Raw genomic sequence first — 25,044 nt, 5'->3', positions numbered from 1 at the left:
CTATATTACAGATTCTTATAGTGTCTCTGAACAGAGGACTTAGGGATCTGCATATAGTCGCCTATGGGAGAGCGGAGACTTCTATTACACGCCATTACAAATGAATTCACCTCCTCTTTCATAATGCTGCCCCTTAGCTCTGCCTCACTCTGCTGAAATAATATCACACTCAAGACCAGCATTGATTAGTCCCTGAAACAGCTCCTGAATTTTTAAGGCCTGTTTTACACAAAGAAGGGAAAAAAAAAAGCCTTATGTGAGTAATTGAAGTTCCTGCCCTCGCCTCTGTTCACACGGCGTACAGTTCCATTCTCCAAACTCATTGTGGGCCCGAAAGTGCTTTTTTATTCAATCAGGGTTTACAAGTTGCCAATTAAAGATTTTAAGATGATACGAGAGAAAGTCGGAGTGTTCCTGGAGACCTTGGCCGTGTCCCCTAAAATAGCTTCTATCCTCTGTCTCTTTTGTTCCGTGGTGAGTAATGATCTGAAAGGTCAGCAAAGGTGAGGGGGATATGAGCGACTGCCGCACACTTTATTGAATTACGATTCCTCGCGGAACCAAAAGTGAGGGGGCTTGTCTGGATTTTTTTTTTTTTTACGTTTTCATACTAGAATCAAGTATGAAGTTTGAAGTTTTAATCAATCCTAAAAACATTTCAATGCACCCTAGCGTCAGCGCGACAAGGACAATTATTCCACTTCAAGTCGAGCTGTTAGAAGAACGCGGAGGGATGGTCTTTGGTAGCTGTAGAAATGAAACGGTGGCTGTATTTTCCATCGGAAAATAAAATCTTCAGACGTGAACTAGTGTATTAACCTTTCTCTAACAATCCTACGGCTCCGCTGAGTGTCCCAGTTACAGGAGTACAAGGCAAACATGTATCACTCTTGAATGAGGAACTCTTTTAATACACTCTTATTAGTATTCCTCTTTTGCACTCAGTGATACTCGTTTCCACCATATGACTAAAGGACCAAGGCTTTATAGGCAATTTCTCTGAACACAATAAGTCAAGAATTTTCGTCTTTACTCTGACCCATTTCGAGGGTGAATTGAAGAGCGTTATCTAAGCCTTAGTACTCACAAAAATCCAGCCAGAACGTTCTTGTCTTAAGGTCAATCTTTTAAAAAGGAGGGGAAAAAAACATTCTTGTGTTTATTGAGCAAAGGCTGTCCTTGGTCAACCCTTTCAGGCGAGGAGATAAGTGCTAACAGAACTGAGGTGGGGGGATACGTGGAGATTTCTATTGACTGACTGAAATTGGACAGCCTCAAACAAAGTTTCATGCCAAAGTTTTTTCGAGGCAGAGTTCCAGAGCCACGCGGCGCACAGTTTCAGCTGTGACTTGGATAAAGCTTTTTAATGCTATTGACTCTTTTTAGGCTCTTACCAAGATGTTCTGAAATATTTAAATGATCACTGGGAGTTTCTACCCGTCTGTGGCTGGGAATAAAAGGAGAGAGAGAGAGAGAGAGAGAGGGGAACTTTTTATGTCAGCCTTTTACAATCCCCGAATTAATAGGCACAAGATAATTAGAGAATTCTGTGCAATAACATCGTCCCTCAAGTTTTCTAGTCTTGGGTGGCATCAGGCGATGCTTGCCGGAAAAATTAATTCATGTGTCCAGCAAAGCACTAAATCAGGAGTACTCTTAATTTCAGCGGGATCTTAATTAGCTATAGAGGAGAATTTGAAGATCAGTGTCCCTATCCAGCGCTGTCGCTTTGGATATAACAGAGGTCATGGTCTCTGTATTGTCTTCTGTGTTTTTTTTTTGTGTGTGTGTGTGTGTGTGTGTGTGTGCATGTGTGTCCATAATCCATAATATACATTATACCTTAAGAGTGTATCACATGTGCAATATGTGAATGTGGTTAATCATAGTGACAAGCCTAGGAACTCTCCACTCATTGATTTATTGTTAAAACAACATAGCTCATTTGAGTTGCACCAATGCTAACAGTCGGCATGATGCATTCACAGCTCCTCCGACTGGCTCTTTCCCCTAGTAGGGAAATACTTTTGCAACTTCGAAATGTTCGTGTGCTTTTCAGTGAGATCAAAAGCTACAGACAACCTCTTTTGCATTTGTTTTTTTTTTTTTTTTTTTTTTTGCTCTGAGCATTTAGACAGCACATCGATGCCTGTATCCAGTATTTGAGTGACAACCACGAGCAAAGAAAATGGATCAGGGGTTATTGTGTTAGGCCATTATGAGCGATGGACACGCAGCTTCCAACTGACAAATCAAAAGTGACTCCTCCTAACTCTCGGCTACATCAAAAATGGTGAAAATGTTGAGTATGACGGTGATGCCCAGGCGGACAGCGAGCAGCTCTTGAGGCCAATCAGCTGTTATTCTAAGCAGCTACTGCCTTAGTCACGCATTATTAAATGTTATAGAATTTAACATGTGACTTAAATACACATTTAAAAAATAAAACACCAAAAAGGTTGCGTACCAGGTTGTTTATTTCACTGGAAAATTTTAACGTAGAAGTCTTTTGCCTCAAGTGGCCATTCGAGGAACTGCAGTCACGGACAGATCGTGTACTGTACGAGATGACTCAGACTAATATACTGGTATATCTGAAATGTTACAACAAGAAACTTTTTCCTATATTTTTTCAACTAGAGACAACAGACTGCATGAATAAGCAGTTTTAGTTTCATATTCTCTAAAGTATCAACTCTAATATATCATATGACTTAAATACAGAATTACAGTTTCCTCAGAGTCGACTTGTTGGGAATCTCATCAGACAAAGACATCTCATCAAGTCAAGGATTTCTGCACTTAACAAGGTCAAAGCTCTACGTGGTCCAACGCAGCTGTCATTTAAATAAGGCCTGGTGACAGTTGGCGGGTTCCTTTCTTCTCCCCCCTACCACAAAGTTATTCAGCCTCCATCATTCCCTTGCTGCTGTCTTTCATCTTCTCTCGTTTCCTTCCCCATATTCCTCTCTTTTTCTGTCTCTGTCTCTCTCTCTCTCTCTCTCTCTCGGTGGGTGTGTGTCCCTTTAGGGTGTCTGCAGCAGTTCAGATAAGAAGCTAGTGTAGGACACAGGGGGATGGTGTTCACAGAAGCTAGGTGATCTTATCTCCTCTCTCTCTCTCCCTCTCTCTCACCGAGCATCCCTCGCTGTTCTGCTTTTCCTCTCCACTGTTCTCCTCCTCCCCCTCTTTCTCTTTGCTCCCTCGCCTTCCTCTCTCTCTCTCTCTCTCTCTCTCTCACACACACACACACACACACACACACACACACACACACACACACACACACACACACACACACTCACACACACATTCTCTCAGATCCCCTCTGCGCTGCTGTTGATTTGAATTTGAAGTGATGGGAAACCAAATTGGCAGCATTGACAGCAGAAACAAACAGCTTATCTCTCTCTCCTGGGCCAATATGGGTCTTAGTCAGATACTAGAGCCTCTGCCAGCGTCTGACTTGTGACAATGATGATAAATTGAACGTTTGTTGACTGTCACTTTTCGTGTGTGTGTGTGTGTGTGTGTGTATGCGAAGGTGTGCGTGTTTTTATCATGTTAGCATCCATGCTTTGTATACTTATACAGAAGGGTGGGACCTAACCAAACACATTTTAATTACCATCATTTTGATATACTTCGTTTTTTTTGTTGTGTAGTACAACTTAACAAATCCAATTTATTTACATTTATTCCTATGTTAAGAATATACTGTATTTCATCTAGCAGTGGCCTTTGTTTACTCAGCCGCCCCCATGATGTTTGATACCACCGATTACATTTCCGATCCGATACTGAGTAAAATTCAGGCTGGTATTGGTGATACCAATCCGATACCGATACTTTGAAAGTAGCGTATTTCAAATCATAGTTTCATAAAGAATACAAGACATCAGAGTTATCTATTTTAATCTCTAAAGTATATTGAGTTATACTCATTTACTATATAGCCGAGCTAATATAAGAAAAGAAAAACCACAAATGACACAATCATACAAAACATGTGGAAATGCTGTTTCATACACAAGAAATAAATAAAATAAGATATTTTTATTAAATAAGATATAAGATAAAAAATGAAAACTTGCATCTCAGTTCTGACCCTGTGCTTTCCTTTTCTGTCCGCCTCATCATAAATGCCTCGTATTCTTTGTTGTGGTTTAACCTGAGGTGTGTCACAAAACTCAATAGTTCAGTTACTTTCCACCCTGTTTCTACATTACATTAAATGACTGAAGTATCGAAAGTATTGATAATATTTTGATTTGAGAATCGAAGTATCGATATTTCAGTATGGATGTGCACATCACTAGCCTTCATTTCTAATTCCCTTCGTTTCGTACCGGTACATACCAGTATATTTGCTCATGGTTTTCCAAACATTTACTTAGATATTTTATATTTTATTTTATTTTACTTTACCAGGTACACCATACACGCAGCAAGCAGCCAGGCAGGATTAATAAACGCTTAATCACAGGTCAGAATGATGAATGAATAAATGACACCATTCTATCAGTTTGAACTGAGAAATAAACAGGGTCCGTTTATTGGGCAAATAAAGTTTGCACCGTGGTGCACACATGAAAAATTTACGGCAACTTAAATGGCCATAACGTATTAAAGCGTTTCGCAGCTTCCTCTCCTGTTATCGCTCTGCATATTTAAAAACCTTCTTCTTGAAGTTCACGTCAAATTTTTTTCTTTCTGTTTTTTCTTCAAATGTAGCTACTGCCATCTGTGGCACCAGTGTGTTACTACATCTACAGTGACTGAGATGTACTGTAATTTTTAACCTGTCCACCGGGTATTAATTTAATACCAACCACTATTAGAGGAAATACAGTATGATTTAATTGGGTACATTATTTATATGCATTTTGGGAATAAATTACAAATTGGTGCACTCTTTAAAATAGTTATTGTCTAAATATCATTAAACTACTGGATGCAATTTTGCTGATTAAAAGAGAGCTAGCCAGAGCCTTAAATATTTCCAAATCTATGTTTTGTATGAAAAAAGCATTTCAACTTTTATGTAATTAATAGCGTGTAATGTTTGCTTAGAATATAAGTTGTGGTGTCCACCATACAATTCTTTTTCACAATGAGTCAGGAATTGTGTGAATATGGTTCTTTGTCGAGGATTTTCAAGTGCAGATTGTGGCTCGTCTTTTTACGTTTGGGACATGGTGCAGCAGTGAGGTGGACCATTTTCTTTCTTTTTTAAAAAAAAAAAAACTAGCGTGTGTTCATATGCAGTAGCTTGCAAGTTTTGTTTCACATAGAGGGCATTTACAGTAGCAGGCAAAAACCATTGGATGAAGTGCTAAATCTAATCCCAATATCAGCTGCACCCATATATCAAAATGCTGCTTAATCACTTGCACATCGTCACTAATAATTGCAAAATGTAAATGCAAAGTTTTGACTTTTTCAAATAATCCTCTGGACTATTCTGAATGGAGTATTTTCATCTTATCTCTTGTATTGCTTTGTTGTTTACTGTGAAGGATCTAGATACTTCTTCAGGGGATGCAGTAGGTGTCTGTGCTCTGAAACATGCGAGCGAGCGCGAGGCGTGAGAACCAGAGGCTTGCATGTCTTTCCTATGGGACTGCGCAGGCATGTAGTGTTAACACGACAGGCCCAGAGAGGACGAGGAGCTAGCCAAGCTGTCAGCGGCCAGCTCCCACTTCGCCTAATGAGAGAGAGGCCCGTTAATTAAAAACACCAACAGGCGGAGCTCCCCAGTGTCCCCCCATCAGGAGGACCTGGGGTTAAAGACATGGAGCAGAGAGGATGGGAGGCATGCTGCTTCTACATGCCGCTGCCCTCCACAATAAATAGCCCCGGAATTTAAAAGAGAACAAAGAGACGCGCAAAAGAGCTACGCGAAGGGTGCGCTTCCTTTAAACTCCACGGTGTCTGCGTCTTTGGGGGGGAGGGGTCTGTGATAATCGTCTAATGCTTAGCCCTTGATGTTCCCAGAACAAACTTGAATCTTTTGTCTCTTTGTGTTCGTAGCAGCAGGGAACAGTCTGCGAAAAATCTTGTAGACGTCTGTAATTCAATAAAATGCATTTGCCAAAGTCCTTTTTTTTTTCTTACAGCTGTTACGCTTATGCCAATCCCTTTGTTTACCACTTTTCAATTGTAATGTGTTTAAATGTCTGTTAAAATTTGAGTCCAGAGTCCAACCGTACCCCCGCATGTACCTTACGAGCTCAAATTGTGCCACCACAGCCTGTCGTGCAATTGTCTTTGTAAGTGTTTTATTAAACTGTCAAACACATGAATCATTAGCCTTGATCTGCAGATTGACAGGTTGTCAGCTTTGTGACAGTGGTGTGCGCCTCTCTGTCAACAGAGGGTGGCGAGGGAACAGCTTACACATTCCCCACGGCTTCGTCTTCTTCCTTGCCTCCTGCGTCTCCATCTTCTTTCCGCCCCCACATGTCAACCCAGGTGCTAACAAAACCAAGGATTGTGGGTAGTCTTGGAACATATGGAGCGGAGAGATGGAGAAATGAAGGGTGGATGGAGGAGAGGGGAGGGCGGGTGGTAGAAAGAGAGAGAGAGAGAGAGAGAGAGAAGCTGTCAGGCTTGTCTATCCCTGTCACAGCAGCCAGAAGAGTGTGATAGACGAATGGATAACTGCTATTTCAGACTGCCAGCAGGGAGAAAGCGTGGTCAGATTTGCGTTGATGTGGCCATAGCGGCTTCTCCCACAACACAAATCGGGCAGATTCTGGTCTCGCTTATATCTCTTTGGCGTGCACGTGGTTTGCATTTGTATAACCAGAAATGGGCAGTTTGTTCTGTGTCTGAAATGCCGTTGACTGTGCCCAGGCGCACACACACACACACACACACACACACACACACACAAACATGGGAGAATTCCCAGCAAGGCTGTGTAGACGGAGTTTCAGAGCTAAGCCTGCAGGCTCCTTCTGTGTGTTCCTGTGTATATGTGTGTGTGTTGTTATCGGCTATTTGCTGATGATTGGTGGAGCCCCCTCCCACAGTTGTCTCTCCTTCTCTATCCCCAGCACACATAACATAATGACTGTATGTCTTCTGTCTTTCAGGCTGTGCCTTCCTCACCTACTGTGCCAGAGAGTCAGCTCTGAAAGCCCAGAATGCATTGCACGAGCAGAAGACCCTGCCAGGGGTAAGTCATACGTGAGAAATGCCGTGTCGACCCAGAAGCAAAATCTTACGTAAACGCATCTTGGATTCAATCGCGCACACGCAGAAACGCACAGATGCTCCTGTTAACATATAAAGACTCGTATTTATTCCGAGTCAAAGGGGAGTCTCTTTCTTTGCCATGCTTGTCATGTACTGTTTATCACTGGCTGTACACCAAGACATGAGCACAACCCTTCATTCTCTTAAACATCCTTCTCCTCTTCTGCCTCACTCTTTCTTCACTTTGACAGTCACACACACACACACAAACACACACACACACACACACACACACACATACAAACCAATAGGGAGAAGCCACACAGCATCACATCATAGCCACACTATTTATAGTCCTTCCTCCAGTTTGTGTAAATGAGTGTGTGTCTGCGCGCATGCATGCGTCCATGTGTGTGTGTGTGTGTGTGTGCGTGCGTGTGTGTGTGGGCAAATGTGCGTGACAGATGAGAAGAGGGTGGGCGTGTAGATGTGGGCTCCTTCCACGTTTGTGCGTGCACGCTTCCTCGCTGCGTTCGCGGACTGGCAACGACACGAGCGTGCGTCATGAATGGATATCACGACGGCGCGTCTTTTACGACAGATGTTCACATGCTGTGGCTGTTACCGCTCACATGTACGATGCAACGTGCGCTCGTCTGAACGCTCGGCTCCTATTCATGCATGATAGAAGGAGGGAGTTTTGACACTCTCATAAAGAAGACACAGAAATTCGGTTGTTAGCAGAGTGTGTGTGTGTGCGTGTGTGTGTGTGTGTGTGTGTGTGTGTGTTGTGTGTGTGTGTGAGAGAGAGAGTCTGACGGATTGTCTGCAATGTGTGCGTTTTCTTTAGTGTATACATGATTTTGTGATTACATATTTGTGCGCGCGCGTTTCTCTGTCACACATTCTGACTTGTGTGTGCATGCACCAGATTGCAGGCGTGGCAGCGTGCACATGAATGTGGCGAGCGCGGCGCGTGTGTGCGTGCGTGTGTGTTAGGAAGTTTTGATGCATTTCTGTCAGGCCTGGCTCGGTTTGCTCTGTTCGTTTTTAATGACGCCTCCAGGGAAGCTGACAGTCGCCGTGTTGAGCGCGCAGCCTTTGATGTGAGTGATTATGACATCACAGACGTGCAGTCGAGAAGAGCGGAGGAGTGGGGATCCGTGCTCTCAGTTTTTTTTCTCTTCCTCTTCCCAGTGGCATATTATTCAGAAAGAAAGAGGGAGGGAGATACAGAGATGTAGAGAGAGAGAGAGAGGAGGGGAGATTAAATATTTGGCCAAAACCAGAATGCGATTTTATGTTCACACAAAGTGTGCTGCCGATTGATGTTTTTGCCTTTGTTGCTGTTGTTCGACATGGACCAGAATGTATGGGCACAAAAACATTTTCAAGGATTCCCCCTTTTCGCGGGTTTGTAGAGGGAAGAGGCTGCATTCGGCTTTACATGCCACACAATATGAATCAGCAGCAAATAAATGTAATCAGTCGCTTGTAATCAAGAATGTCGTACAAGGAAATGTTAATCAGCAATGCCTTCGCCAGCGGAGGACAGTCCGGGGTTTGCATTTGATAGATGGTGAGTGTTAAGTAAACAAAAGTAATGCCACAGGACAGACCTAGATGCTTAACAAACCCTGAAGCACAGCATTCAGGAAGGCAGGAGACCAGGAGACTGCCTTTTGTTGCTGGTGGAGGTAAAGCCAGCAAAACAGAATAAATGAGTTCATTAGGAGCAGAGCGAGGACTTGGCCCTGGGAAAGGCAGCGGGACGTTTTATGGTGCACGACTACACCCTCTTCCCTCTGTTCCGTTTGGGATTTTTTATTTTTTTTCCACCTAACCCTTTTCTCTCTTCCTCCATCCTCTATCAATCCCTCCACTCACGGGCCAACACAACCAAAACCCTGCAAATCAAATCCTCCTTTTTCCCCGTTAGAGCCTCTTTCCCCTTCACTTCGTGTCCTGGTGCGCTTTTTATCGTCAAAGTTGCTCCCCAACCCTTACATTAAAAAAGTTTTCTGCCGTGTTTTTTTTTTTTTTTTTGTTCAGCTGCCAGGTGAGCCGAGAGAAGAGGGGATTTGACTTCCTAGTGGAAATGCCCTGTAAGCATGGCTGTAGGCTGTTGGTGTAGCTCAGACAAAATACTAAGGGCTGCCTTGTGTGAATGAATGTTTTTGTATGTGTGTGTGTGTGTGTGTGTGTGTGTGTGTGTGTGTGTGCGCGCGCACGCAACTGAGCGAGTGCAGTGTGTCTGGAGAGTTTTTTTTTTGGTAAACAAGTGACAAGCAAGAATACTGATGTTAAAGTGACACTGACATTGAACCGATCATGATAGATGACAAACTGTTTTCACATTCCTCATTCCATTACAGCACTATAAACTGCAGGTGCGCGGGATTATGCTGATGGAGAATAAGTTTCTGCTAACATAATTAAATCAACCCCGCTGACAAGTGACACAGAAGCCAGTGCTGCGGCATTGTTTGAAGACATTCAAAGTGTGCAAGAGGCGCAGCTGATTTAGTGAATTGAGAGTAAAGACCGCAGTGGACTCCCTGGAACCGCGCATGGGTCACTGACGGGCCAACAGCCATTGAGCCCATTAAGCAAGGAATGACCGTAATATTTTTTTTTATTCAAAAAGCGAAATGGCTCAGTAAAAAGTATGGATAAACCAATTTTGTTTATTTGCTTCTGATTCCAAGTTGAGCATTTAGATACTGAGTATGTTCAATTCAATATTATAAGACTTTTTTTTTATGATTCAGCTCCACAGATTTTAGCATTTTGCAGGTACAGTAAGCCTGCAGTGAAACTAGAAATTCAGGCGTGTTTGACAGCAAACTCTTTCTCCAATAAGACAATATAAAGCCATCCATGGGGTTTCTTAGAATGCATAACTATAATGTGATTTATAATTTTTCCTTGTAGAAGTTTCTTTCATTTGAAATTGGTTCCTGCGGCCCTTTGAAACAAGAGAATAACTATTGGGAACTTTTGGAGAAATGAGAAATGAGTTATACTAAGAATTTTGATACATACTTGGTACCTACGTGGTACAGTACAGGTAAACATAGATAACCTATGGTATACATAGGTGGTAACAGGGCCGCCACAAGTGGACAGGCACACTTAGCAGTTGCCTAGGGCCCTTAGCTGGAAGTTGGCTCCCGGAGACAGCTGATATTGGTTCGTATCAATGACGATGATGGAACCCCTATAGACACTGCGACAATGACACGTTGGGAGTCTCCCTAATGGGGCATCCTAGCTGGGTTGCTGCTGCAGGGCACAACTAAGCGAACCTACCTGTCAGAACACACAAAAAGAAAAAAAAAAAAAACAAGAGGAGGATGGAAAAAAAAACGAGATAGTGGTAAGTATGAATGTGCGTTACATTAAAAGTAGTTATTGCTGCATGCACTTTGTCCCAGTCCCACCAAGCATCAGAAACGTTTAATGTTCAATGCATAACAACAGCTAACGTTGTTTGAAGGTCTTTAGACATGGAAGACATAGTGGTTGCATTTGCTCAAGCCAAGGCTCCCAAGCAGCGGTTTTAAAAGGAAATTGCACATGGACTACAGATTTGTAAGACCAAAGAGTAAAAACTCAAAAGGGGAGGAGGTGCTCCAAGGTGCTTCTTGCCCAGTGTCCCCAGAGTGTATTGAAACAGCCCTGGGTGGGAGGCAAACTACAGCCTGCATGCCATACTTGGGCTATTTAACATGACACGTCAAGCATTTATAAAATTCGACAGCATTCATTTCGCTTTTATCCTGCAAAACCGTGGGTTTCAGATGTTTCAGACGCCAACGACGTTTACTAAAGCCGAGTCTCTCTATTCTCTAAGCTGATGAACATTTAGACTTTTGCTGTGAATTTAGTCTGATTGTTGGCTGGTTGTCACAGATTAGGAGCGTCATTGTGTCTTTATCAGTTGTTGTTGAGAAAGCAACTCAGCAGACACTGGGGAGCAGATGCTAATCACGTTGCTAATCACTAGCATAAAAGACTAAGCAACATATATTTCCATTTACTTTCTGCTATAAGTGGGTGGAAGTAACCTTTAGAAGTGGTTAGCCTCACGTCTTGAACGTTTTTCGGTTCAAACCTGCTGGTCTTCTGAGGTCTTTCTATGCAGAGTTTACATGTTCTCCCTGTGTCTGTGGTGTGTTTCCTCTTAATTGGCCGTAGGCGTCGATGTGAGCGGGTAGGGTGACCATCCACAAGATAATTCAGCTGCATGTCATTCAAATTAAGTTCTACTCGACACTAGGTATATTAATTAAAGGCAGAATATAGGAAACATGTATAAAAATAATCATCTTTCCTAATTACACAGGATGAATCAGAAGCTCTGTCATGAAAGTCTGAAGTGCATCCTTTATCCATAGATGTCATGTTAATATATGTCACGATCATGTCTGAATAAAAGCTTATTGGTGATCGTTGGCTGCAACCTCAAAAGGCTCTAACATTACAAAGACTCGTCATAAATCTCTAAAATTCTACACAAAAGAAAACATGTGAACAACACAGCCAATATAATGCAAGAGCACCAGTGAAAAAGTTTCATTTCCTTATTTGAGTTACGAAGTAACTGAACAGATAAGTGGAAGATATTTTTCTCTTTTGGAGATGGTGATGAGAGACAGAACTAAATGGGGCGCGTCCCAAACGCCGGGCCCTGCCTGCCGTACTTGTGATCCTGCGCTCCAGTTTCAGACTCGTACTACAGCGAGAGGCATTAAAAAGCTCCTCTATTGATTTTGGCAAAAGTCCTCACGAGTGGGAGGATGTGTTTTTGTGTGTGCACGTGCGTGTGTGTGATTGTGTGTGTGTGGTTGTGTGTTTAAGTGTGGGTCAACAGGGTGGAGTTGCAGAGCTAGAGCTAGTGTGGCGTGTGCACAAACCGCAGGGTACAAATACCCAACAGCAAATCCTCCTGCACGCATAAATACGAACACACACACACATACACACACACACACACACACACACAAAAAACAGATCTGGCATCCCCTCAACCACAGTGTCAGGTGTACAGTACAGGCCACAGCACTATTATATGCCCCAACAAAGTGGTGCACAAAGGAGCATGCATGTATGAATATGTAGCACCGTGTACCGAGTCAGATAAAAATAACGCATACACATGTGCTCGCACACTTGTAACTGCAACAGAACACTCGGCGTAAACACTTTCATTCAACAACATGATACTCTGATGCTCACGGAAAGAGAGAGAGAGAGAGAGAGAGAGGCAAAGAAACAGGGAGAAAGTAAAAGAGAGAAGGAGCGGGAGGGAGAGAAATACGGTGTCGATTGACTCTCACTGTAATAGTGAGCCAGATGAGAAAATATAGAACACTGTGAATCAATGCGTCATTTCAGAGCGCTTTCACACACGCACACACACAAACAGGGAGGCACGTAAACACACAGAGTTTTCAGCCCAGGGGCAAACAAACAACAGAAAAGACAGGAAAGCAAATGAATAGCAGGAGGGAGGAAAGAGGAAGGGGTGGATAAAGGCAGATTGGAGAGAGTGGGTGGATGGAGGGAGTGGGAGGAGAGGTATAGGCGAGGTGCCTCCACGCCGACTGATTTGTGTCTGTTTCTTTTCTCAGCTCGCCCCCATCCCCCCCCCCAACCCACGCCCCACCCGCGCTTCTCTCAGTCTAGATAATGCCAGGGCAAGAAATCCATGGCATTGATTGGCTCCCGCGACCCAGTTTCGTGGCAGCTTTTTCTCAATAAGTCGCCCTCTTTGGTCGATAGCTGCCAGGCTCCCCAGGTGAAGTGGGTGAAGAGGTGTTTGGTTGAGGGGGGGAGGGGGGAGGAGGGAGGAGGCGGTGCTCATTTATGATTTGTTTCCCCTAAGCGCGCGCATGTACGCCAGTTCACTCCCTCTGCTAGTTTTGGCTATTAGCGGCGCAACGTGCAGGAGGCATAGCTACACGTCCGCATGACTAATGCCTCAGACCCTGGAGCTAAAACGTCCCCCCCCCCACCCCCCACCCCCACCCCGCCTCGCTTCTCCCCGAGCCATCACCTCATCAACTATCCTAATCACCCTTATCCAAAAGAAAACCGTTTGCCACATGACGCGCTCCACTTAATGAATACACGGCCATTGACAGAATCCTGGAGTGATGCACAAGCAAGTTTTACTTAAAGCGACTCTGGCACACAAAATCAATAAGCATATGCGCTTCACAAAGACAAGAGACTCAAACACCAGCTCATATCAATCTTATATGCCTAACAGTAAAAAAGTAAAGAGCGGCACGCATTGGCAGCGGCCACGAAAGAATAAACGGGATCCAGTGTCCAAACCGGAGCAGAGCTTTTAAGCGAGGCAGTGTGCAGCTTGAATCTGGCAGGTCATAAGCCTGCAATAAAAACTTTAATGAGGCTCCCCAACAGACAGCAGAAATGCAGCAAGACCCTCTGAAAATAGTGCTTGTAATAAATTCCGAGTTAAACACTGATCCTACTGATTGTTGACAAAGCCATCATAGTTCATTAATTTTGTAAGAATTCGTTTCTAACAGCCCAGAGAGGGCATACGATTAGTTGAATTAAATACATTATATGGCTCCGTTTATGTTCTTGGCTTTTGGATGACACCCCTTAGTTTCAGTTCAGGCACATCTTTCTACTATAAAATAAAAGAACTTTTCGGACAATAACACGATTCAAACTTTTTATTTGCCGTTTGGAAAGGGTAGATTGTGTCTTTCACCGTGCACCTCTACAAAAACCAAGACCTAAAAAAAAAAAAAAAAGGTTTTTCTCTGTTTGCTGTGGAAGAACATGACTGGTCTGCACAGGGCTGTTGACCTCAATCCCGGCAAATACCTCCGGTATTAACTGAAAAGGTGACTGTCAGCTAGGCCTTATCGCCAAACATCGGTTGCCTTTTTCACTAAAGTTCTTACAGGGAGCAAATTCATGCAGCCTGTTTCCAAAGCCATTGGGAAAGAGTTGGAGACAGCGTTACACATTGAGGCCGGTGGTTATAGTTTGATTGATTCATTGATTGATTTGTGTCCTGAGCTACACTGAGGCCAGTCTATACGGGCTTACTTTTTACTCAGTACTGTATAATCCAATTCAACCAAAGTGTTTGCTGGATGGTGAAAAACATCTCAAACATCTTCTCCCAAATCTTCTTTATTTCCTAACTGACAATGTCGTACTCACTTCATGGTGTGTCTTTTGGAAACGCAGTGATGGTTCACCAGCTCAATAGCTATAAACTCTTTGCTTTTCAACTTGGTTGGGTGGCACTCAAGCTAGTTCTTTTTCAGCACAATGCCTAAACTTTACAAATCTGAGAAATACAACAAAATAAACCAAAAGTACACAATGGCAAATTCAAAAAGACAACATCTGAAAAGGTCAACTTCACATTTGAATGACTCAACTTGCCTCGGTTGCAGTGCTTCTGCGTCCACATACTTTTGGCCATATGCGGCAGCGTTGATTAAAAGCCTTTGAGGAGCGAAGCATGAATGGCGGTGTAATTGTACGAAAGATCATTACGAGCCTACGCGCCATCTTTTGTCATATAAAGTCTGAATGCTCCCATTATCGTTGGGCTCGAGGCTCGATGTTACAACCTCCCGTTGCCAAGTGGCGTTTGAGCAGATTGTGCGAATGAGAAAAATTCATCTGTCTCGAGGCAGTAGTTCACTACCGTTCAATAAGCCAACTAATTTCAAAAGTGGTGCATGCTACCCACTGGGTCGATAGATTGATGATCCATATGTTAAACTGCACTACTACAACTGTTGAGGCAGTAACTTGGGTTTTGGTATTAATCTCATTTGAAAAACAGTGTTTGAATACTGCCCTACTTTGTAACTATCCGAAAAGTCTGGGGTTTATGAAAATGTCTCTGTATAAATCATTATTAGAATCTGAAGTCACACTTATTCTCCCCTTACAAGTAAAACTGCAACAAATCGATGCCCAGGGAAATGTTGAGGAGGACAAAGAAGCCCTCAACCACGAGTAGTAAGAGGTGTGATGTGCTCTATAAAGAAATGGATTGGACTGTCTGAACGGCTCAAAACACCTCTGGTAAGTGCCATTATTGGGTGATCTCAGTGTTTTTTTTTTGTTGTTTTTTTTATTCGCACTAAAAGCATGCCCACACTTCACAAATTCAGACATGCCATGTTCTTTTCAGCATCTCGGCCTGTTGCCGACTCCAGCTATTGTCACAGCCTCGATTCAACTTGTCCTTTCCTGGAGTTCGTATTGATCCGCAAAAGCGCAGCCTTGCAGTGCACCAGCGAGTGTTCACGCCCAGCATCCTGCTCCACAGAGCATTTACAAGTCTTAATGTCACGACGGGCAGTTTGGGCCTCTTCCATGCACTCACCATGGAAAGTAGTTAAAAAGAAGAATTCATTTTCAGGTGCAGTTCATTGGTAAAAGAACAGATTGATTTTTTTTTTCTTCTTCTTTAAATCCTCTGTGATGCCCGAGTGCAGAGCAATCAGCCATCCAGTTCTGGGTTGTATGACCGGAGTTGTTCTCAAAGCCGTGCACTTACTTACTACTGGCAGTGGCTATTGCTGTCGCTGGGGAGAGGACAGAAGCATGAGCTGCTGCAGCTGGAACCGTTCTTCAAAAAAAAAAAAAAAAAATCTGTAATAGCATCCTAACCAGTGTGCGCCTGTCTTCAGCTCTGGCCGTGCGTATAGTTCACAGATTTAAGTATCTCCATAAGCTGGTTGTGATAGTCATTCTGCCATTGTCATAGTTTTACCTCCTGCTGCTGCTGCTGTATTGAATTCGCCTGACTCCAGCTGCTTTGAAATATCCTGCCAGTTCAGGGATTTTTTTTTTTTTTTTTTTCTGAATAGCTCCATGTCACACTGCTATATCTATTTGTCTTTTTCATGCTCTCACGCCCCCACACACATACAGCACAGTGTGTATTACAGCAACAGTAAGTGCAGTGCGGTCTGATATTTTTTTTTTTATTGTAGGACTGTTCAGGTAATTTACCATGCACATTAAACGTTGAAGAACAGAGGAAAGATAACTGGAAACAATAAAAAGCAATAAATCAGTCACACCTCCAGTATAATTTATCTATTAAAGTGGTGTTTTATTGATCGTTGGAGAATATTATGGTCCAGACTGTATACCTATCCTTTCTGTCAAGCGTTAGTGTGGCTGGATGAGTCTGTTCTAGTCTCTCCTGTGGTGCGGAACAGAGCAGGGACTTTGAAACAGAACATTTTCATTCAAGTATTTTTTTTATTTATTTTTTTTCTGAGGTTTTACAGCTTTTGCTATACAGCGCGAAGCTGGCTGTACTCTGCATCTGTCTTAGTTTTTTTTTTCCTGTTAATCAAAGCTTTCAAGTTTTTAAAGTAGACCAACCGCTGTTATAAAATTAAAGGTTACCGAGAATAGTTTTATTTAAGCCCTTTAATTTTATTAGAGGCCTCTTTAAGATACTTTATCCAAGCATGATGCTTTATTTAAAGCAGCGCCTTATCATTTGTTTTTCCAAAATGGCTTTATAGAATTTCAGGGTAAAGCTGTTCGAGCTTTTAAAAATTTATGTTAAGGTTACTTTTTAGGCGCGGTATTGCGTCTTTGGTAGCCATATTTTAAAGTGCTACATAGTATTGAGCTAGATAACAAATAAATTATTTCACAATGACTGCGGAGAATAAAAATCACAGGCCCAGTTTGAACAAGGGCTTCTATAATGAGAACAACTGAAAGAAAAATGACTGTGTCAGTTCAAAGCAAAGGGCAATTATCATGCAATGCTTGCACTGTTGTTGTCTCTGTCTTCTTTCATCATAACACTGATGGCAGAAAGTGTTCAAGGAATGTGTGGCTGATTACAGAAGACCGAACAATGTAGCAAGGTGGGAATATAGAGAGAGTGATTAGAAAACAGTGAGATGGAGCACGGTAGGAGTAAAAACACCATATTGATTTGTTACTGGCATTGACTACAGTACTGAACGTTTTTAAAACCAGGACCCAGTGGTGAGCTGTGCTGCAATATTAATGTTGTTTTTTTTTTTTGTTTTTTTTTACTTTTAAAAGTTCCTATAAAGCATAAAATAACACCCCCATGCAGTTACACAAAGCGGCTTTACTCTCCAGTAAGTATTATCCTCCTGCTCGGTGGTAACGCGCAAAGAAAATACAGAATCCATTTTATTCTGTGACCTTCACCGTAGCCGTTGGAATGCATAATATAGCAATTCCAGTTTCTCAGTTCGGCCCGTATCGTATGTTATATTCGACAGTGAGAAGTGGCGCTCGGAAATCTTATTCCCGACCCAGCCGAAGCAGCTGGTGAGCCGGTGGCCGGCAGATGTGATAATGACACAACGCTCCAGCTGAGGCGGGATAGCGAGCCACAACTCAGGCGGCTTTTAATAATTGATGGCAGCCAAGGCCCCGGATTGGCCAGTAATTGCATTACAGGTCACTTCTCAATAGCAATTTGTGAAAGTTGTGGTGATGTGTGCTGGGTGGCGATCAATAGGCACCGTCCGGAGAGGCAGCCCCCACCCCTACACCCCCCTCTCATGCTTTCTATCTTTCTATGATGGCGAGATGTCTGGTGGAAATATCTGTTTTCAGTGCAGCAACGCGGCGGGGATTCTCTCACTCTGCACAGTCTCGTGAAACACGGGTGGTTCCACTTCTATGTCATTTCTTTTTCGTCATAGGGAGCGCAGCCAATTAAATCGGCTACGTTTTTGGCCAATTTCATAATCAAACCAGTGTCTGCACAAGCCTTTTTTCCTGTTGGAAAGTGGGAGATGTGGAAACTTTTTTGGCGCGAAGCTGTCTTACGTTGATGTGAACAGCAGCGGTGGCTGCGACCACGAGTGAAAGCTGCGTTCAGGTGCGCAGCAGGGCAGCGCACATACGGCATAGACATGCATTGGTGGCTTAAGAACGGCGTCACTTAATCCATGTTTCCTGGAAACGTTTCGTGAGCGTAGCCCACGGATTCAAGTTGGCCGCCTGAACTAGCGTGTGCAGGTTTTTGGTACGTTCAAGCTTGAACCGTACGCTGGGCGCCTCAGCCAGGAGTTGCTTGCGAGTAATACGCTTTGTGCAAGTGCAGCACTTAATCACTGGAGTGCTCCTTGAAAATTACAATGTATGGCATATGTAGCAGAAAGAGAACTCAGTGAAAGGCAGCCTCAAGTTCACAAGGTTAAAACAGCACAAGAGCTCAAATTCCTCATCACAATGCACAGAGTGCTTTACTTTCCCCCTGTGGTGCAGGCTGTGAGCCCGGTGCCCCTCTGGCTCTCTCTGGCTGCACTCATTCTTATGGAAGTTATTTACTGTCCTTGCCTCTCTTTCTTTCTTTCTTTCTTGCTGCCATTGTTGACGTTTCCCTCGCTTTGGCGTGCAAACTATCACTGTGTCATTTCACTGCATCTGGCGTTCCTTTTCTCTGTCTGTATCGTTCCCTCCCCGTCTCCGTGGCGTGGAGGAGAGGAGAGGAGAGAACAGTGGAGGAGACAGTGGATTTTGCATGCTCTAAATACAGTCCCTACGTGTGTGGGGTGCTGTCATCAGAGGCGAGAAGGGACAGGGGGACGCTTCGGTTCTTTTTTGATTTTGAGTGTGTGCTCGCGGGCGTGCGTGCAGCTGTTTTTGTGTATGTGACTAAGTGTAGCATTAATTCGGGCAAACATCGGAGATGCTCCCTCATCCATCTCTCTGTCTTTCCTCTCCCTCCCTCTGTCACTCTCCCTAATGCTCATTTTAGCATCATTTTGTCCGCATTGCCTTTTTTTTTTTTTTTTTTTTGTTGTTTGCTGTTTTTGTCGTCGTGCTCTGCCTTTGCTCGCCTGTCTGTTTTGGTGTGGCTCACCTCTCTTGCATGTGCTTGGCGGGGTGTGACAGCATTGAGAAGTCACCAAAGAGGTAAATGATGATAGGCCATCCATCATGCTTTATGGACTCTGTATGGTGCTGCTGTGGAGAGTGGCTGCACTGTGCAGTAACTCAGAACACTCTGTCCCTCCATATAACCTGGCAGGGGCTCTGCTGCTTGCCTCGCCTCTGCTGGGTGAGTGTTTATGTGTGTGAGACGCACAGGAAGAGTTGGTCTGACTCACCCACTTAAGTGTTGCTCTGTGTGTGTTTGTGAGTCAGTCAGTGCCCATGAGTGAGGGGGGGAAACAGAAAGAGTGTTTGTCCACACTGCCAGACTACGGGCAATGAGCGTTCATTATGGCCTGATATGACACTGCTGGGAGCTTCCACCCCAACCAGCAGACACAGTGTTGAGTTTTGTGTGTGTGTGAATATGTGAGGGAGAGAGATGCACGAAAGAGACGGAGAAAGACTGAAGGGGTTCTGAGTGTATGCAACCCTTGACCCAAGCCTTTCTATATCTCGTTCCATATTTTCCTCACAGGTGAGTTTGTGTGAGAAAGAGGTGCCTTCTTAAAACGTAGGTGTAGACTTTTCTGTCCATTTGTAAACACACAATACTTAAATGTCAGACGTATGGTGAGAGAGTTACCATAACTTACCCATTGTTATGGATGTCAGTTATACGTGTGCTGCTCAAAAGACAAGTCAAACTGTCTGCAGAGTAAAAGAAAACGCAACTATAATCATGTGTCCCGTGAAACAAATGGTTATCAATACAGTGTGTACCTTGGTCTTGGTGCAACATAGTGTGCAACTTTGTGCCCAAACTCACATTTTTGTTTAAATTTAACAGTGTATAACTGGTCATAACTCTCACTGTAACAGTTAAGCCCTAAAATGTTGATGCACAAAATGAAAAAAGTCAAAATGAGGCAAATTCTTCATTATAAGAGAACGACATGTACACGATCAAGTATGTTGACAAAGAGTAATCTAACACATTCATCATAAAATGTCTTTCTTTTTGTCAACACCAAGGACATTGCCATCGCTTTTGAATAAACGTTATTGGAATTTGCTAGCCTGGCAAAGCCAGATTCTATTCTCATCAGAGCATGAGTCTAGTAACACACCATTTGAAAGTCACCATTGTGCAAGCTTCAACTGAAACAGAGGAAAAAAAATGTCCTCACACATCCAGAGAATCCTACAATCAACCATTTTTAGGAAACAAATTCAACTCAGCTCACCTCACCATGTTGGTGTTGCTGTATCACTGCATAAAGGCCGCTCGAACGATTTGATTTCCCCAGGCCTGAGCTTAATCACTTCCCAATACAACAACCCCAAACCAGCTTCCCGCCGCAAAATAAATTGTGGGCAGGATGAACCGGACTGCCTTTCAAGCTAGAAAATTTTTAAAAAAATTTATCACTGCTTTCTGAATAGCTGCATTCAGTGTGAGCATCACATGGTGGCCAGCCAGTTGGCCCTTGGATTGAGTACAGAGAGGTGGCAGGTCCTGGCCACGCATGAAAGCTGATTGAAACGCGACGTGCGTGTTAACGCCGGATTAATAAAACAGCACAGTGTCCTCCCAGATTACAAGGCTAATCCTATGTCATAGGTAATAGACAACAAATGGTACAACAACTTAACTCTAGAATTCTAGGAGTGAAAGATGTGTTGCATAAGTGTTTATGTCAGTTTTTTCTAGCTAACACCCTGCTTTGCTGTCAATTTGAATTCCCCACCAATTGGGATCAATAATGGCACATCTCAGTAATAGTCGTGTTGGAAATGGACAAAAGTAATTTTCTTTAAAAAGTGTTCTCTTCCACACTTTTGTCACTTTTCCACGAAGAACAATTGCTCTGCCTCCGTCTTTCTTCCCTCCTCTCCCCGTCTTCCTCTCTTCTCTACCACTCTTAGATCCGGGGGGAATCACACTGTCTGAACCAAATGTGCCACAAACTTGTCAGATGATGTTTATTTTCCACCCCCCACCCTCCTCGCCATACCTCTTTTTCAGCACTCCTGTGTGTTTTAACGCTGTCTACATATTTGACAAAGTGCTGTGACATGCGCTGCACTCGCACGTCAACGTACTGAAAATGTGCGGCGTCATTAATGAAATGGGATTCTGCAGCAGAAGGGGGGGGGGGGGGGGGGTGGCGGGGGGGCAGCGGCCACACAGTCTCAAGGTTTGTGTGATAATAAGGTTTGTATGTTCCGACAGCTTGTTAGTATGTTCATAAAGACTGTAAGTAAACAACCTTTCCACCGAGGCTCCCTGGAAACGTTGAATAAAGGATATTTTGTTGAACAGAGTCTGAACAGCTGTGTTCTTGCCACACAATAAAAAGAACCTAAGAAACTGTAGCTCAAACTCCATTTCCCCGTGGACATTATTTGCCTGCTGAATAACTAGTACTTATTGGAGAGTGGCTTCAGCGCAGATTGGAGATGTCACTTAGCTTAGTAAGTGTCACTGTGACTCACTCCCAGCCACCTGATTCCTGTAGACTTAATGGAAGTCAGAAGGAGTGGATTTTAAATGAGCAAAACTAGAACTGTATGTGGTTTGTGGTTTATAACCTAACATTTTTAATGTTGCTGATGCCAGGTCACCCGTATTGGGCATCCAATGTGGGGTTCCCCATGGCTCTGTTCTGGGTCCAGCTTTCTTCTATGTACATGCAGCCTCTCTGCACCCTTACTGTATGTGTAAACATGATATTAGTGTCTATTTTTATGCAGGATCTACTTAAGCTGTGACCATGCACATATTATGTGGTCAAAGCTTGATATTTTTATCTCTCCTCCGTGCACCATGAAAAACTAGCACTGTGCAAAATAGTAGCACTAACAGTGTTGAGCTGCTAAATTACCTTCAAGATCCACTGTAAGAGGATTTCACACATTTCCGGCAGCTAATAAGGCAGAGATTTCCATAGGCAAATGCCGAAATATGAAATAGTCTTGGTTCAATGTCAGAACCGCAGACATCTGGTAACCGTTATTCACGCACTCAAACCAGTCGGACAAGTGTAATACCTTGCTCTCTGTCATCATCTCTGCCTCCAGCTCTCTGCAGCCAGGATTTTGATGCGGGTTAAGAAAAATGACGGCCTTGCACCGGTCCCAGGCTCATTATACTGCCTTCAGAATTGATTTCAAATTATAGTTGATTACTTGCAAAGCCCTGAGAGGTCTCGCCCCAAGTTATTTATCAGCTCTTTTATTGCCCTATGTCCCTTCCAGCCCTTTGAGATCCTCATATGTGCTGTTCCTAAAGCGCAGACTGATAAACATACAGTATGTGATGGAGCCTTCGCTGTCAGAGCTTCTAGAGTGAAATGAGATCAGCGATGCAAACTCTGTCTCCTCATTTAAATCACCTTTACAGACAAACCTTTTAAGATATTGCTTTGAGGTGGTCTTATTTGTGTCTTTTTAATATTATATTGTTTTTATTTTTTTGTTCTCTTTCATTCTTTTGTGTCACGTTTTATTTGAAAGGTGCTACATAAACAGCTTGTCAGAAATATTTTATTATTATTATATCTAAGACTCCTGTTAGAGTAAGTTCATATAACTGATCAATGGACAGAAGGACAGAAAAAAAAAGAGAAATAAGAGCAAGGCAAAACAGGGTGAGTCTGCCAAGACGCATTGTAACTTACCTCTGGCAACCCCACATTGTAAGTACACCTCTAAAATTCATCCCAAACTTTGGCAAGACGCGGCACCTGCACCAGCATCTTTTATGAATGTCACACCCCGTGAGAGGAAAATGATTACGTTGCAAAGAAGACAGGGGGCGGAACAGGAGGGGGCGGGAGAGAAGGAGGGGGAAGAAAAATCACTTTGATGGATTATGCCTCTCTTGGGACAACCTTGTAACGTTTCTGGACAGGAGTCTAACTCGCCCAAGATCCGCCGTTACAAGCGGTGATTCTCTTTTTTTCTTCCATCTCTTTTTGTCATCCCGGACGTGCACTGGCTGTGACAACGGTGCCAGCGGTGATACCTAATGATACCGCTTGCAGGAACTAATTACTTCCAGTGATTAAGAGAGGAGACGTGGTTTCCACCACACATGCTGCCTTTGCGTGGGGGAGCATTTTAATTGCCTTTGCAAATAAATGATGGCCAAAGATGCATGGACCCAGGCTTCTTAATGGAGTCTTAGTGCTTGGTGGCAAAGAGCGAATACTTCAGGGCCCTTGGCACTCCCTGCACACAGATGGTGCCGCCTGTTCACAACCAGCGCCTGTTGTTGATCAGTGCGTTAAGGGCACCTGCGAAATTAAACAGACAAATGAATTCCCCACCGGCTGCAAAACAGAATATTAGCATTGCATGAAAGATGGCTAAACTGATGCATGCATTAACTGCTTTTAACGCCAAAGGGCAGTGCATTTTAATGTTGTTAGTCAGAGGTTTTGGTCTGTAAAGATATAAAGGAAGCACAGATAAGGATGTCGTTGCACTGTAATCTCAGCTGGATGTTTGAGATGTGGCGTTTGTGCACATTTGTTAGCCCTTAAGCACATCTAGACCTAATTAACAATCATGTTCCACAGCAAGGTTGTCTTTGGCAAGGATCCAGCCCAAGCAATAATTCATTTACAAGAACAGTAACACATCTTCCCCGGCTAGTAAAGGACTTAAAAGTTTGGCATGACTCTTGCGGGAGGAGCACTTAGTGGTAAGGCGATGTATATTTTCTCCTTTAATGGTCTCCGCGAATAGCTTCGAGTGCGCCGCGCTAATTAAAATGTCTGCTTCTTCACCTCAGTATGTTTTTAAATTCAAATCTTCGAGATGTTTATCTTTTTATCGATTTCAGGGACACTTCGGTATCGAAGGCAGTGGTATGCGTTCTTGCATTTCCCAGTGTCCCTTTTGGAACCGTTCAACTTCTCTGACTGGGCTGACAGCTTCCCCCTTAAGCCCAAACAAGCTGGCATGATATAGAGCACTGACAATAGTGAGGGAAACGCACAAGCAAGTTTTATAGCCTTTATCTTCAGCAACACAGTAATATCTACACCACATTAACACATCACACATGATGCATGATAACTGTGTTTCACACAGGCTACAGGAAGGAAGGCTACAGTTGCTTTAACCAATAACCACTAATAACATCACGTTAACTTAAGGCAGCTTAGTAAATCTGCCAGTGGCCCTAGTGTACATTGGCACTTAGCAATACATCTAAATAAATGCGTCTCAAGCCAGGCACTCGTCCAAAATAAAAATATAATCAACGTGAGTCTGCTGCTCTTAAATGACAGTCCAAGAGGAAAATGTCTGCAACACTCACTTTCCGACCCAACTTTATTCCTCTTGAAAAGCCAATGGTGATGCTAACAAACACTGCTAACTTTTCGCCTAAGCCCCTCACAGCAAATACCATTTTACCAGGAAACATCAACCCACTCGACTGACACTTGTTTCACAATTAGTTTTAGTCCAGAGCTATAACCACTCACTAAAGAAAAAAAAAAAAAAACTCAATTTGAGCTATATTAAGAAAGGATGGATAACATAGATCATTCGCAGATGCATTTTCTTCACGACTGCCTCTGCCTAAATATGCCTTGTAAGCAAATGCGATTTGTTTTCCTAATTAAATATCCTTATCTCCTTCCACATAATCAGTCACATCTGGTAGATGGACGTCAGAGTGCTGCTTTTTTTTTTTTTTTTTTTTTTTGCTCTTCACATTTTATTTTATTTATTCTCATACATCCAAAACTGTCTTTGGATTTCCCAGCAGAACTTCAATATACAATTCCTTTTGTTGCGAGTTGTGTGCAGACATTGGCACTGGTGAATCAATAGTAATTTACCACGGAGTTATAGCTGGATATGTGCATATACAGGCCAATGTGAGCACAGTATGAATTTGGTGTTTACTCA

At 43.2% G+C, this 25,044-nt stretch overlaps 2 protein-coding genes across 14 annotated transcripts in view; one reads left to right on the top strand and one right to left on the bottom strand.

Annotated features, from left to right (window-relative positions):
- celf4 (CUGBP, Elav-like family member 4) overlaps positions 1 to 25,044 on the top strand; it is an 88,532-nt gene that overhangs the window by 15,869 nt on the left and 47,619 nt on the right. For all 13 annotated transcript variants that reach the window (XM_047583466.1, XM_047583463.1, XM_047583458.1 and 10 more), the window contains exon 2: positions 7,101 to 7,183. In XM_047583466.1, coding sequence (XP_047439422.1) covers positions 7,101 to 7,183 — 83 coding nt within the window. The remainder of the gene's footprint in view (positions 1 to 7,100; positions 7,184 to 25,044) is intronic.
- Positions 22,851 to 25,044, bottom strand: part of kiaa1328 (KIAA1328 ortholog) — a 63,847-nt gene continuing 61,653 nt past the window's right edge. The window contains exon 12 of the mRNA XM_047583451.1: positions 22,851 to 23,414. Coding sequence (XP_047439407.1) covers positions 23,405 to 23,414 — 10 coding nt within the window. The 3' untranslated portion in view covers positions 22,851 to 23,404. The remainder of the gene's footprint in view (positions 23,415 to 25,044) is intronic.

Source organism: Mugil cephalus, chromosome 4 (assembly GCF_022458985.1).
Source record: "Mugil cephalus isolate CIBA_MC_2020 chromosome 4, CIBA_Mcephalus_1.1, whole genome shotgun sequence".
NCBI lineage: Eukaryota > Metazoa > Chordata > Actinopteri > Mugiliformes > Mugilidae > Mugil > Mugil cephalus.
This window is presented reverse-complemented; position numbering and strand designations above follow the sequence as displayed.